The sequence below is a fragment of the Felis catus genome, chromosome B2 (genome assembly GCF_018350175.1).
Source record: "Felis catus isolate Fca126 chromosome B2, F.catus_Fca126_mat1.0, whole genome shotgun sequence".
Taxonomy (NCBI): Eukaryota; Metazoa; Chordata; class Mammalia; order Carnivora; family Felidae; genus Felis; species Felis catus.
Window position 1 is genome coordinate 99,974,380 of NC_058372.1, and position 13,045 is coordinate 99,987,424.

At 34.4% G+C, this 13,045-nt stretch overlaps 1 protein-coding gene across 5 annotated transcripts in view; it reads right to left on the reverse strand.

Moving 5' to 3' along the window:
* Nucleotides 1-13,045, reverse strand: part of REV3L (REV3 like, DNA directed polymerase zeta catalytic subunit) — a 173,806-nt gene that overhangs the window by 48,055 nt on the left and 112,706 nt on the right. For all 5 annotated transcript variants that reach the window (XM_023254263.2, XM_019831087.3, XM_045057917.1 and 2 more), the window contains exons 17-20: nucleotides 10,841-11,033; nucleotides 9,266-9,377; nucleotides 3,094-3,209; nucleotides 295-413 (exon numbers count right to left, since the gene is read on the reverse strand). In XM_023254263.2, coding sequence (XP_023110031.1) covers nucleotides 295-413; nucleotides 3,094-3,209; nucleotides 9,266-9,377; nucleotides 10,841-11,033 — 540 coding nt within the window. The remainder of the gene's footprint in view (nucleotides 1-294; nucleotides 414-3,093; nucleotides 3,210-9,265; nucleotides 9,378-10,840; nucleotides 11,034-13,045) is intronic.

Below are 13,045 nucleotides of genomic sequence, written 5' to 3' on the forward strand. Positions count from 1 at the left end.
ACATTTGACACATACAACATAATACTTCATGATAGTTGTAGACTTTCTTCGCTACTGCTACCTTAGACACAAATGGAAAAAAAAAAATTAACACATCAACAACATTAAATACTCTTGTAGCTTTGCATTTTAGAAGGTAGTATTTATTTTTGTAACTCTACTTAAGTATAATAAAAATAATTCACAAAGAAGCATAAATTACATGGTGGACTATACTAATACTCTACAATAAATGAAACAGTTATACTGACCTAATCTCTTATTTCCAATGAAATTTTAGATGAAGCACCTTACCTCATTTCTCATGATTCTCCAAAGATTTAGTGTAATTCGGCCAACAATATTTATCTCACTCATTGTTTCTGATCCATAGTCATCTCTTTCAGCTGCAAATCTGTTCTCAACTTTGTCATCTACAGAAATGAATAGACTGTATCAGGACTCACAGAAACCAAATTTCCAAGCAAATTATGCCAAATAAAATGAGAATAAAAATGAAAGAGAAAGATTAAAGATGAAACATAATTCACTATTTTGTATTAGACTTAGAGAGTGAATAATCACTATTTTGATTAATGAAACAATTTTCTTTCCTCTAAGTTATGAAAGTGGGACGCCTGTGTGGCTCAGCTGGTTGAGTTTCTGACTTGATTTTAGATTGAGTCATGATCTCATGGTTTGTGAGTTCAAGCCCCGCACTGGGCTCAACACTATCAGCAGACTCTCTTGGCAAAATCTCTCCCTCTTTGGATGTGATCTTTCCCTCTCTCTGCCCTTCCCCTGCTCATGCTCTAATAAATGAAACTTAAAAAAGACTCTAAGTTATGAAGGAATTTTGTAAAATGTAATTGAAAATTACATATTTTTAAATAATAAAAATGTGCATACACACATATTTTAAAAATAATACTCTTTTTACTTTAAATTTGGTTAATTTTTGGTGCCATTTTTATGAACACCTAACACTAAAGCATTCCTTTAGTATTAGGATGGATATGTTTATAGTTACACTGGTCACTTCCTGGAAAACATGGTAGAGTTTTTTAACCTAAACTCTCTGAAAATTTGTTGACATCAATTAATGACATTCCTATTCAGAATGAAATTCTAACTTTGCATGGACCACTAGATGAAGAGTAGAGTTCTGAGTCTAGTTTCTTAGGTGATGACTTTACCTAGAATAGAAATTAAAATGTGTTTCTCTTATAAGACACTGGATATATACAAATGTTGTTAATTAGAGGATCTGGAATAATAAATATATTTACTATATGCTGAATGTCTATTATGTTCTAAGAACTTTATTGTTTCTTTTACTTTAACCTAGCCACTTTATTATGTTAGTATAATTTGCATTTTGCATTGTAGTAAATTTTACTCAGAAATGTTATATCTTGTCCCAGGTCATACAGAAACAGAACCAGTACTATAAACCAAGGTTACCTGATTCCAGAGAGACCATGTACACACATTCATCCCTCTTCTTCAATTTAAAGAGATGATGTTTACAAGTTTTTTTCATCTAACACTTACATAATGTTTACTGTGGTCTTAGGCACTGTTCTAAGTACTTCACAATTGCTCTATAAGTTGCGTTATCATTCTCGTTTTACAGCTGAACAAACTGAAGTATAAATAGGTTAAGTAACTTGTTTGACATCACATAGCTAGTTAGCAGGATCACCAGGATTTGAACCTAGCTAGTCCTTCTCCAGAATCTGTGCTCTTTACTGCCTTCCTAACCATCCCCTTTCTACTGTACCATGTTGCCTCATAAAAATGGCTTCTGTGGTATTCTTAAAGGACAAGACCCTAGGGCTCCTGGCTGGCTCAGTCAGTAGGGCATGGGGCTCTTGACCTCAAGGTTGTGAGTTCAAGCCCCACATTGGGTATGGAGCCTACTTAAAAAAAAAAAAATGTATACACACACACACGTGTATATATATGTGTATGTCACATATGTGTGTGTATATATATACATATATATGTGTGTGTGTGTGTGTGTGTGTGTGTGTATACATATATATATAAATAAAGGACGAGCTTTCATTCACTCTTCTGATCTTAAGTCATATACCTTACCTGTTACAGCTAATTAAACTAATATGTACACCTGAACATTCATGCTGCCTCTCCTGAATATTCAGAAACCTATCCCAAATGAATGTTGAGAAAATTGAGATATACCACACTATTCCTAGCACCCAAGGGACACAAAAGCTACAAGAAATTTATGCAGTGAAAACCTAAAATTATCTCTGCCTTTTTATTCCAAGCTTTTTGCATAGTTCAAAATATTTATGGTCTTTGAATCTTCTAGCTTCAGCCTTTCCCTTTAAAATTACTAACACTTAAGACACTGTACTGAAGTCATAACCTCTCCCAGGAGTTCTCTTGATTAGTTTTCATCAATATACCCAAAGTATATGCTGTTGTCCTAGTCAGACTTGTGACTTTAAAACCAAGTTATTAAAAATTCTACAGTTATAAGGAAAAACATAACTCTGAAAGGTGCTTTATCAACTTTAATTTTGGTATGAATGTTATTGCCTCCCTCCTTCGAACAGAATCAGACTTGTGGGAAACAGCCTTCAAAATTCATGCGAATTTTTTTAGCCTGATACCCAAATAAAAATAAACAGCGTTCCAACCAAAAGCATAAAACATAGAACCAGACAAAATAAAATTATGGTACATCAACCAAAGAAATGTTGTGCTTCATAATGATTATGAAGACTATCTCAGAATACAGAAAAATACTCACAATAAGATACTAGATGAAAGAAGCATAATAAAAATGGGAGAAATATGTGACTAAAGTTATATAAAAGAGGCTTACATATGTATATGAAAAATGACTGAAAGAAAAGATACCAACAAATATATTAACAGCATATATAACAGCAACATGGGGGTGTTTTTTCTTTTTCTTGATTTTTGAATTTGTCCATAATGGAGTTACGATACATCTAGAGCTTACATAATTTAGTATTAAAATCAGGCTAGAACAATAGTACTTTTTAACACCTTGTCTTTATTCACTTTGTAATTTACTCTGTGGTTGAACCATAAAATATTCACAAGGCTTCGTACCTGGCACCCGAGAGATCATCTGACATAAATCAACACTCAAGGCAGCAGCCCTTTGTAAGAGGTAACCCCAGGAATGCATCTGAATTTCATATCCTAGCAGAATATCAGGATCATACCTAAAGGAATGAAAAAATTGAACAAGGACCACACATTTGAAGCTTTAATCAGAAGAATTGTTTCTTTGTGATATAAAGTGCAAAAGATAAAAATCTATTTGGTTTCTCAGATGGAGAAGGGATGGTACAATGGCACCTATACACATTCTATATAAGAAGGAATAGATTAGAGTTTCTGATTGGAAGCTACTTTTATAAAGCAAACATAGTTTTTACTGAGACTACATATTCATTTGATATGACTTAGGAAAGAAGCTGATAGAAATTGGGACGAGAGAGGCATTACCACTGAAGTACAAGAATGAGAGAATGATTGAGAATATCATGAGGGTAGGGGCAGGGTGAAGTGTGAGGGCATGTGTGGACACATGTTTTGAAGAAGATCCCCCCAGGTCATTTTGTTGCTACTTCCCTACCCCTCTAACCTATATTGTCCTTAAACAGTTTTAATGCTGAGAAAGAAAATGAAAACATCTTCCTTTTCCCACTTAATTTTAATTAATGACTTGTTCCTTACAGGAAGTAAGGCCTTGGTAATGACAAGTTTGTCCTCTAAACTTAAGAAGAAGGTGACTCAGCTTAATGGAAGAATGAAATATTAACAGGGGTGAGATTAATGTGGGGAAGCTAAGCAACAGAAACTAGGGAAAAAAGGTGCTCACTGCAGTCACACAGTTGCACTGGTAAAACTGCACTGATAATGTGCATCCAACTCAGAAAGAGCCTCTTTGCGGCTCCTCTTAGGACTTTCATAGTGACCACCACAGAAAAATGTTTGGTTACAGTGCAAGGAAAAATAAACTTGAAGATTTACTTCAATGGAAAAATTGTATGAGAACAAAAACTTTGAGAGCAAAAGCTATGATTATGCTCCCAATTAGAAGCTCTAAATTACTGATTATTTTCTTATTGATAAAAGCCAAAAAGCAGAGTGAAAAATCATAAAAACCTATAAATTTGGGTTTTACCTCATTGGTTATACTCACTCTGAATTGGGGAATGTGCAGCCTGTCCATATTGTATTATTTAACACCTGAAGTATCACTCAAAGTATCCTAGTAATAGGAACCTACTAATTTACTGATGCAAGCTATAAATGGCTACTCTGGAAGTCTCTGGTATAACAATGAATCATAAGCAGATCATGAGATCTATTTTTAGAACTGGTTTGCTAATAGTTTACCATACTTCCATAACTGCTTTCTTAAAATGATGGGGTTGAATGGCTTTAGTTTTCACTTAGTCGACGAATACAAGAATGTCACAAAAATGTCTCATTTTTAATCCTGGAGTATATTTAAATGGCTGATGTCAAAAGAATTAGGTTCAAACATTTGCAACGTCATTCTTTTTATTCTCTCCATCCCTTAAAGGCCCTATCAAAATACATTCTATAATATAAATTTCAGTATCTGGTAATCTGCTTGTGACCTGCTATTATACCATGGACTTACAGAATAGCTCTCAAACTTGTCAGGAGAAAAAGATAATGTATATATTATCCATGTGTTTTTCTCCATACAAATAGGGTTGAAATTTCTGAGAAAACCACTTGATCAATTTAACAGAACAGCCAAATGGACCTTTTCACCAACCTACAAAAAAGTGTTTTCTTGGAAGAAAGTGCCTCATGGCTGGCAATTCTGGAACAAAGGGCAGGGGTAAGGCATGAGTACGGGGAAGCAAAGGAAAATAAGGCAATAAGCAACAATGAGGCAAATATTTAATCTCAGAGATTAAAGGCTAAAAAGATAGACTAATTCTTAAACAAAAAGTCCAGAAAGATCCTAGGGCACCCAAGAAAACAGAAGTCTCTCAACACTCTTCCTGCTCATTAGTCTTCTAACATCTAATAGGTTAACATATCTTTGTTGATAGCAATTTCATCAATTCTTCAATTAAGTTAAACTCTCTTCAGGGCAGTTATCTGACAGACAAGTGCATCTTCCTGAAAACTATGCACCATCTAAATTTGAGAAATTGGGGCAGAAATACCGTATCAAGTGGCTCTAAGGATTATCAGGGATAGGAGATTTGAAGGATTCCCATACACATATACCAGAACCCATGCAGTTGACTGCCTCAGTACCAAGAACGACCAGACAGGCATTACAATGTGGCCACAGTTGGCCTTGATCTTAAGAATGTGGAAGATTGCTGGAATGCCTACTGCATATATTTCTAAGCACAGGTACATGAAGAAGATGCCAGATGGTTACAGAGCCCTTCTTCTATAAAGGCAGTTCTGACTTCTTTATCTGAATTTCCCAGATTCATAAAATATCTTATTACTGCAAGGATTATTATTCCAGTTAGCTATTTGCTATGTTGCAGCACCTAATAGAGTTGGTTAAGTACACTTATTTTCTGATGTTTTGAAAAAATATGTATATTTTTAAAAGTTGTCTATTTTATAAACTGCTACTGCTCAGAGATGACTGCTGAAAAAAAAAAACAAAAAACCAGAAAACACTCAGCTTCTCTTAACTGATTAGATTTTAGTCCTTTCAATATTTTCCAGATCTATTATGTATATTTATTTTTTGACTTAGCGGCCATTTCATCTAAAGAGACTCTTAAGGCTGATAAGACAGGTCTCAACTCAAGTTCAAAACCACAAGAATTTCATTTCTTCTGTGAAAACATTTGGTGACAATAACAAAATCTTTGTGACTTGTTCTTCAATTTTGGTGACTTTTATCAACTGTACCTGGTTTCTAAAAGCTATGGAAAGAACAAGGTTGGGTAGATGGGATTGGTGGTGAAGGAAAAAATAAAACTGGAGAAAACAGAAGCAGCAGAAATATGAAAATGATTTACTTGCTTAGGCAAAAAAAAAAAAAAAAAAAACTGTTTCCGCAACTAGAATTTTAAATAACCCATTAACATCTGTACAGAAGAGAGATGAGGGGGTTCTAACTAGGCAGTGGCAATGGCAGGGTGGGGTGGGGGAAAGGAATAATCTTGAAACATAATTCTGAGGTTAGATAAATGTAATATATGCATGCAGGAAAGAGAAAAAGGAAGAAGTCAAAGCTTATATCCAAGTTAGGGAGGCTGGGAAAAATGGAAAATTATTAATAAGTTCAAGGAAATACAGAGGAAAAAAATGATTGTGACAACACAATGGATTTGGTTTTACTTGTCTAATATAATTTCATACTACTTTTTATGTTTGCCATTTGAGGACATATAATATTAAGAATGGAAAAATACAAACAATAAAACTCTTAAAGTGTGCATCTATATTTTATTCAATTTTATATTTAGCACCTACTATTATACCTTACACTCAGAGTTAACATTTATGTACTGACCAGGCTAAGAGTTTTATGTGCATTATCTCATTTAATTTTCATATCTATTACCCATTTTACAGATGAGGAAACTAAAGCTTAGAGAGATAAGTAACTTGCTCAAGACAAAAAAAATATGCCAATGACTTGGAGCTAGAGTATTATGCTAAGCAAAATAAGTCAGTCAGAGAAAGACAAACACTACATGATTTCACTCACATGTGGACTTTAAGAAACAAAAGCAAATGAAAAAAGGGAGGGAAAAAGAGACAAACCAAGAAATGGACTCTTAGCTATAGAGAACTGATGATTAGTGGAAGGAAGGTGGTGGGGCAATGGGAGAAATAGGTGATGGAGACTAAAGAACGCACTTGCTGTGATGAGCAAGGGATGATGTACTGAACTATGGAATCACTATATTGTACACCTGAAACTAATATTACACCATATATTAACGAACTGGAAATTAAAATAAAAACTTAAAAAAAACCCTGTCCTTCCAGTAACATCTTCCATTCATTAAGATATATAAGTTTAAAATATAGATGCAGAAGCATATAAAATAGCCATATTCTTAAAAAAAAAAAACAAAACAGAGCTGGCTGACTTCAAAATCTATGTTGTTAATAGCCAAATTATGGAAAGAGCCTAAATGTCCATCAACTGATGAATAAATAAAGAAATTGTTGTTTATATACACAATGGAGTACTACATGGCAATGAGAAAGAATGAAATATGGCCCTTTGTAGCAACGTGGATGGAACTGGAGAGTGTGATGCTAAGTGAAATAAGCCATACTTAGAAAGACAGATGCCATATGTTTTCACTCTTATGTGGATCCTGAGAAACTTAACAGAAACCCGTGGGGGAGGGGAAGAAAAAAAAAAAAAAAAGAGGTTAGAGTGGGAGAGAGCCAAAGCATAAGAGACTGTTAAAAACTGAGAACAAACTGAGGGTTGATGGGGGGGGGGAGGGAGAGAAGGGTGGGTGATGGGTACTGAGGAGGGCACCTTTTGGGATGAGCACTGGGTGTTGTATGGAAACCAATTTGACAATAAATTTCATATATTGAAAAAAAGTAAAAAAAAAATAAATAAATGTATTTGTTAATTTTCAAAAAAAAAAAAAAAAAAAAAACCCAAACCAAAATCTATGTTGTTAACAAAGCCTGTGTTGAGTAGGTACTCAACAAAGGGGCTGAAAGAATAAAATAATCTTTTAGGGGTCTGTTTAGAATAATTATAAAGGACATTACAGAACTGAAATGTTGCTATTTAGGCACTTAATAATCATATGATCTTCTAGTGTAAGAACCAGAAATTAGTTTTGTTTACTACATTTTTCTTAATGACTAATATAATTCATGTTATGGACATGAAGAAAGTTACTACACTTGCAAATGATTGCTAAAATTCTCAATGTTGGCAGATAAGCCTGTTGTTAGGAATATATCTAACAAGGAGTACACAAGCATACAAAGCCCAGGGACATTATTGAACATGTGCTGGCACACAAAATGGTATTGACTAAAACTCTGCATGTTCTTTTTGCTAAGCTGCTTGCAGAAATAAAAGTGTGGGCACTGAAGCATCTGACATGTTGATGACAACCTCTGTGAGAAGATAAAAGGTAGGAATGACAATGGCAAGACTCAAATGGATGGGAATCCATCCAGTCACCAGTACTATAAAGAGTAAAAATACTTTTCTCTTGTTTCCTCCCTAGAGTGGTGGGTAAGCAGTGCATTATTTTTGACGTCCTGACATTTAATTTAATTTTGTTTTGTTGAAAACACGTTCTGGTTTTCTAAATTTCAAAATGGTTTATGCTAACGCATCTGGGTGGGACTGAATCAGATATTCAGTCTGTAGGATATCATCTTGATCTTTCATGCAGAATACTGTCTCAGTTCTACAGGAAAGAGTTCAACTACAGAAAGCAAACCACAGAAAGCAAAACAGAAAGGGGTGAGTGTAACGACACACTCAAGGAGAGCTTTTATCCAGACATAAAGATACAAAGGCTATTTTCCAGCCTGCTTTAGGTATTTAAAAAGCTAAGCCTAGCAATAGGAAGAAATTTTAAGTGCCTGGAAAAGTGAAGCATTTAACAGAAGGGTCCATAGTTACCAAAAGTTATAGTCTTTAGAAAATGCAAAAGATTCACTTAATTATTTTTAAATTAAAATACTTCTGTTTTAAAAAATCCTTTTCATAAATTTTGACAAGATTCTACTATCAATCATCCAGGCCAACCATCAAATGATCAAGAGATTTTTAAGGAACTATGTATTACAAAAGAGTATGGACCACATAATCCTAGATTTACGAATAGATTGCATACTAACACTTTTTGAAAACATTTAAACATAAAAAAAAAAATGTATTGAAATGTGGCTGACTCCCGAGGTAGAAGCCTATTTAATGAATAATACAATTTAAGTTTAGTACAGTTCCCCATTATTTCACTACCATAGAAAAATCACACTAAAATCCAACTGGGAAAGCCAGAGTTGCTAAACCAATATTTCTTCTTCCATCTTGAGAACCGAATATTGTTTTGCCGTCCCTAGTCTGCTGGAAATGGTGATGGATGGTGATGAGAGGTAAGGGCAAAATTTTTCCAAGGATAATTTTACTTTTAACGGCCACAGGAAGAAATTCTCTTCTTCTTTCCTACCTTTGCCCACGTTATTAATCAAGAGCAAGAAAGGACTCTCTGAACAAAAGCTGAAAAAATCAGAAAATACAAAACAATACCTTTTTATTATATTTGCAATTTCTTGAAAAAGTGCCTTCTCATCAGGTGCATAGGTAACTTCTAGTCCTGTAATTCCAGATCTAATCAGTAATGGGGTCTGATACCTGATATCTAAAAAATAAGCAAAATGTTTATTACACACATTGTGTAAGTAATATAAACCCTAAATTTTGAGTGAAATTATGCTACTGAAATACTTTAAATTAAGAGAGCATTCCCCAGGGGTGCCTGAGTGGTTCAGTTGGTTAAGTGTCCAACTCTTGACTTCGGCTCAGGTCATGATCTCATGGTTCATGAGCTACAGCCCTTCCTTGGGCTCTGTGCTGACAGCGTGGAGCCTGTTTGGAATTCTCTCTTTCCCTCTCTCTCTCTGCCCCTTCCCACATGGAGTCTCCCTCAAAATAAACATTAAAAAAAAAAAAGAGCATTCCCCAAAGTAAATACATAATTTAAGTCTATTTCTTAAAAACTTTCCTAAAGTTTTTCTAGTTTAATATGCAACTGAAAATTCAAATTTCATTCCGTTATTTTCCTAAAAAGTCTACAGTCACCAAATTCCTCAAGTAATAATGTGTCACCTCAAAAAATTTCATTACTTTGCTTCTGTCTTTACTCTTCCCATAGGAAGAGCTTTGTTTAGTAGAGAATATTTTATTTACTTTTTTAAATGTTTACTTTTGAGAGAGAGAGTGTGTGCACACACGCATGCAAGTGGAGGAAGAGCAGAGGGAGGGGGGGCAGAGGATCTGATTTGAACTCTGTGCTTACAGTAGAGCCCGATGGGGGGCTCAAATTCACGAACAACACAATCATTGCCTGAGCCAAAGTCAGATGCCTAACCCACTGAGCCACCCAGGTGCCCCTAGTAGAGAATATTTTAATCAATGGTATGCTGGTAACTGTTTATAACTACCTCCTAAGGAAAAAAAAAAAAAAAAAAAAAGACCTGCTTTGTAGTGCTTGCCTTTTTCCATAAGACTCCTCTCCATGCTGATCTCAAACTACCAATGTGACACCAACTAGTTCAAAGAATTCATAAAAATGTAGTAACTGGATTGTGAGCTGGTACAAGTCAGCTCAAGCACACCATTGATTAAACTGTAAATTCCTACATGGTTTTGTTCGGTGCTAAGACTTCCTTCTCAGCTGACTGAATTCATGTATTATTATTCAAAACTGCAGAAGGACACTTGATATTTTATAAAATGCCTTTATATGGTATACTATATGAAGAACATCTAAGCCAAAAACATACATATGAACAAAATTGGAATACATCTTAAAAGTCTCTTTTAATCCATTAATTGACACTAACAACTTCTTAAAAGCAAAGAGAAACTCTGTATTAGCAGCAAACTACCAGCAATGCATACATAAGGAAGACTGTTCACCCAACCTACAGATTATCATTTTAATTCAGTATTAGCAATTAATATACTATAAAACAATACTTAGAACAATATAAAAGGAGTTCCTTATACTTGCTTGGCTTAGATCTCCAGCACAGAAATTGCCCCATTAAAAGGTTCATCCTAGGGTGGGTAGGTACAAAATTAATAAAAATGAACAAATACCTTGGCTGGAGACAGGCTTGTCTTTATCAATCACTATTACACCTGTGAGTTCTGTTTTGTCTGTATCTGGTAGTGGAGTGTCAGATGAAATGCAGTAAAACAGAGCACAGATTGGGTCAAATTCAGGATCTGGTTCTAAGTCTCGTCTAGTTCGAGCATGTAACTCCACACTGATTAGGGTAAGATTTTGTATCTATAAAAGGAAATAAAAATTAGGATTTTAGATTATTTTTTGGGACATGCTGAAAGAAATGTTTCACAAAGATTCCAAGGAAGTATGTGTAAAATTGAAAAAAAAAAAAAAAAACCATAAAGGACACAGCCACAGTTTAATACTCCACAGATTAAGGATTTTCACTCAGATTAGATTAAATTAATTCATGTTTTTATTCTAGAAAAACTGCTTATGCTATAATTTCTCAGTGACAATACATACTTAAAACTATTTCTTTAAAATACATGCAAGTGCCTCTCAATTTTTTCATTCCTGTTTGAGAAAGAGAATGACTAGTCCAAGTGGTTGTTTATTTGAATCAAAGTCTGCTACTTTTTACTTTCTACCCAGTTAACTATGGTTTCACCTATAGTTTAAAAAGAGAAATGTATTTTAGTTTGAAGCTCCTATTAATTCTCTACTACTTCAATTTACTTCTGTATGTACTGGGCAAGTTTTTTTTATAATAGTTTTTCTTTAAAAAATATCATAAGAATATTATGGCATCAACTACAACAATAGCTAGATTTCTGCCCATACACACTTTCTTTTTGGCAAAAATGCAAAAAAAGGTAGTATTTTGCTTTTTATACCTACTTTCCTATGTTAATAAAAAATAAAAGGATTTAACTGTAATTGAGTAGAAATTCTGGGTAAAAAAAACAACTTAAGTTAGATTCATGATTACAGCCGAAATTATAACCATCACTGTACCAGTAATACCTGGCAATAGAAAAACAGTAGACTACTGTTACAATATTGGTAATTATTGAAGTCATATAGATTTAATGAACGATTTGTATTTTGTATTTATTTTGCATGCCAGCTGTTGAAGAAATGTAATCAATATAAGGCTCTCACTAGTGATGTGAGTAGAATTTAGTAAACTTCTTTGGAGGACAATTTAGAAGTTATCTATCAAAATTAAAAATAGATGTACCCTTTGATCTAGCAATTTTATTCCTGAGAATATATCCTGCAGCTATAATCATACATGTAGCCAAAATTTATGTATGAGGATGTGCATTAAAAATTATGATATTTCTAATCTTTCATAAGTCATAAAAGACTAAAAACATAAATGTCTATCAGTTGAGGACTGGTTACATAAATTATGTGACATCCCATGAAGACTACATACAATGGAATACTCTTTAACCTTTAAAATTTTCAAAAGAATTAGCCAGATCTGGATGTTTTAGTACAAAAAGATCACCATAATACATTGAAAAGTGGAACCAGTGAGTGTAGTATGTGTATATGTATGTAAAAAATGTTAAAGCACATGCATAGGAAATTTCTGCAAAGAGACATAACAACACAGAACTACTTCTACTGCCTTTGGGGAAGGAGACTACTTAGTCTGAGGTAGGAGGGCTACTTAGTCTGAGGTAGGAGGGAAGCTTAATTTTCATTGTCTATCTTTTGGTCCTGATTGAATTTTTTTTACCATAAACATGTAATGTTGTGTGTATTCATTAGTAAATTTGTAGTTAAGTACTTTTTAAACTATAAAGAACATTAACTATGCAGACAGAAAGCATAAAGAATAATAAAACAAATATCCACAAATCTACCACTTTCCTTATACACTGCTGTTTCTCTAAGTTTATTTTTGAGAGACAGGGATAGAGAGAATTCCAAGCAGACTCCGAGCTGTCAGCGCAGAGCCCGACATGGGGCTTGAACCTGTGTCGCTCCCTGTGTCGCGCTCTGCACTGACAGCTTGGAGTCTGCTTGGATCCTCTCTCTCCCTCTCTCTTTGTCCCTCCCCCACTTGCTCTCTCAAAATAAATAAAAATAAACTTAAAAAAAAATTATTTAAGGAGCGCCTGGGTGGCTCAGTTGGTTAAGTGTCTGACGTCCGCCTAGGTCATGATCTTGCAATTTGTGAGTTCGAGCTCCCATCGGGCTCTGTGCTGACAGCTCAGAGCCTGGAGCCTGCTTTGGATTCTGTGTCTCCCTCTCTCTCTGCCCCTCCTCTGCTCATG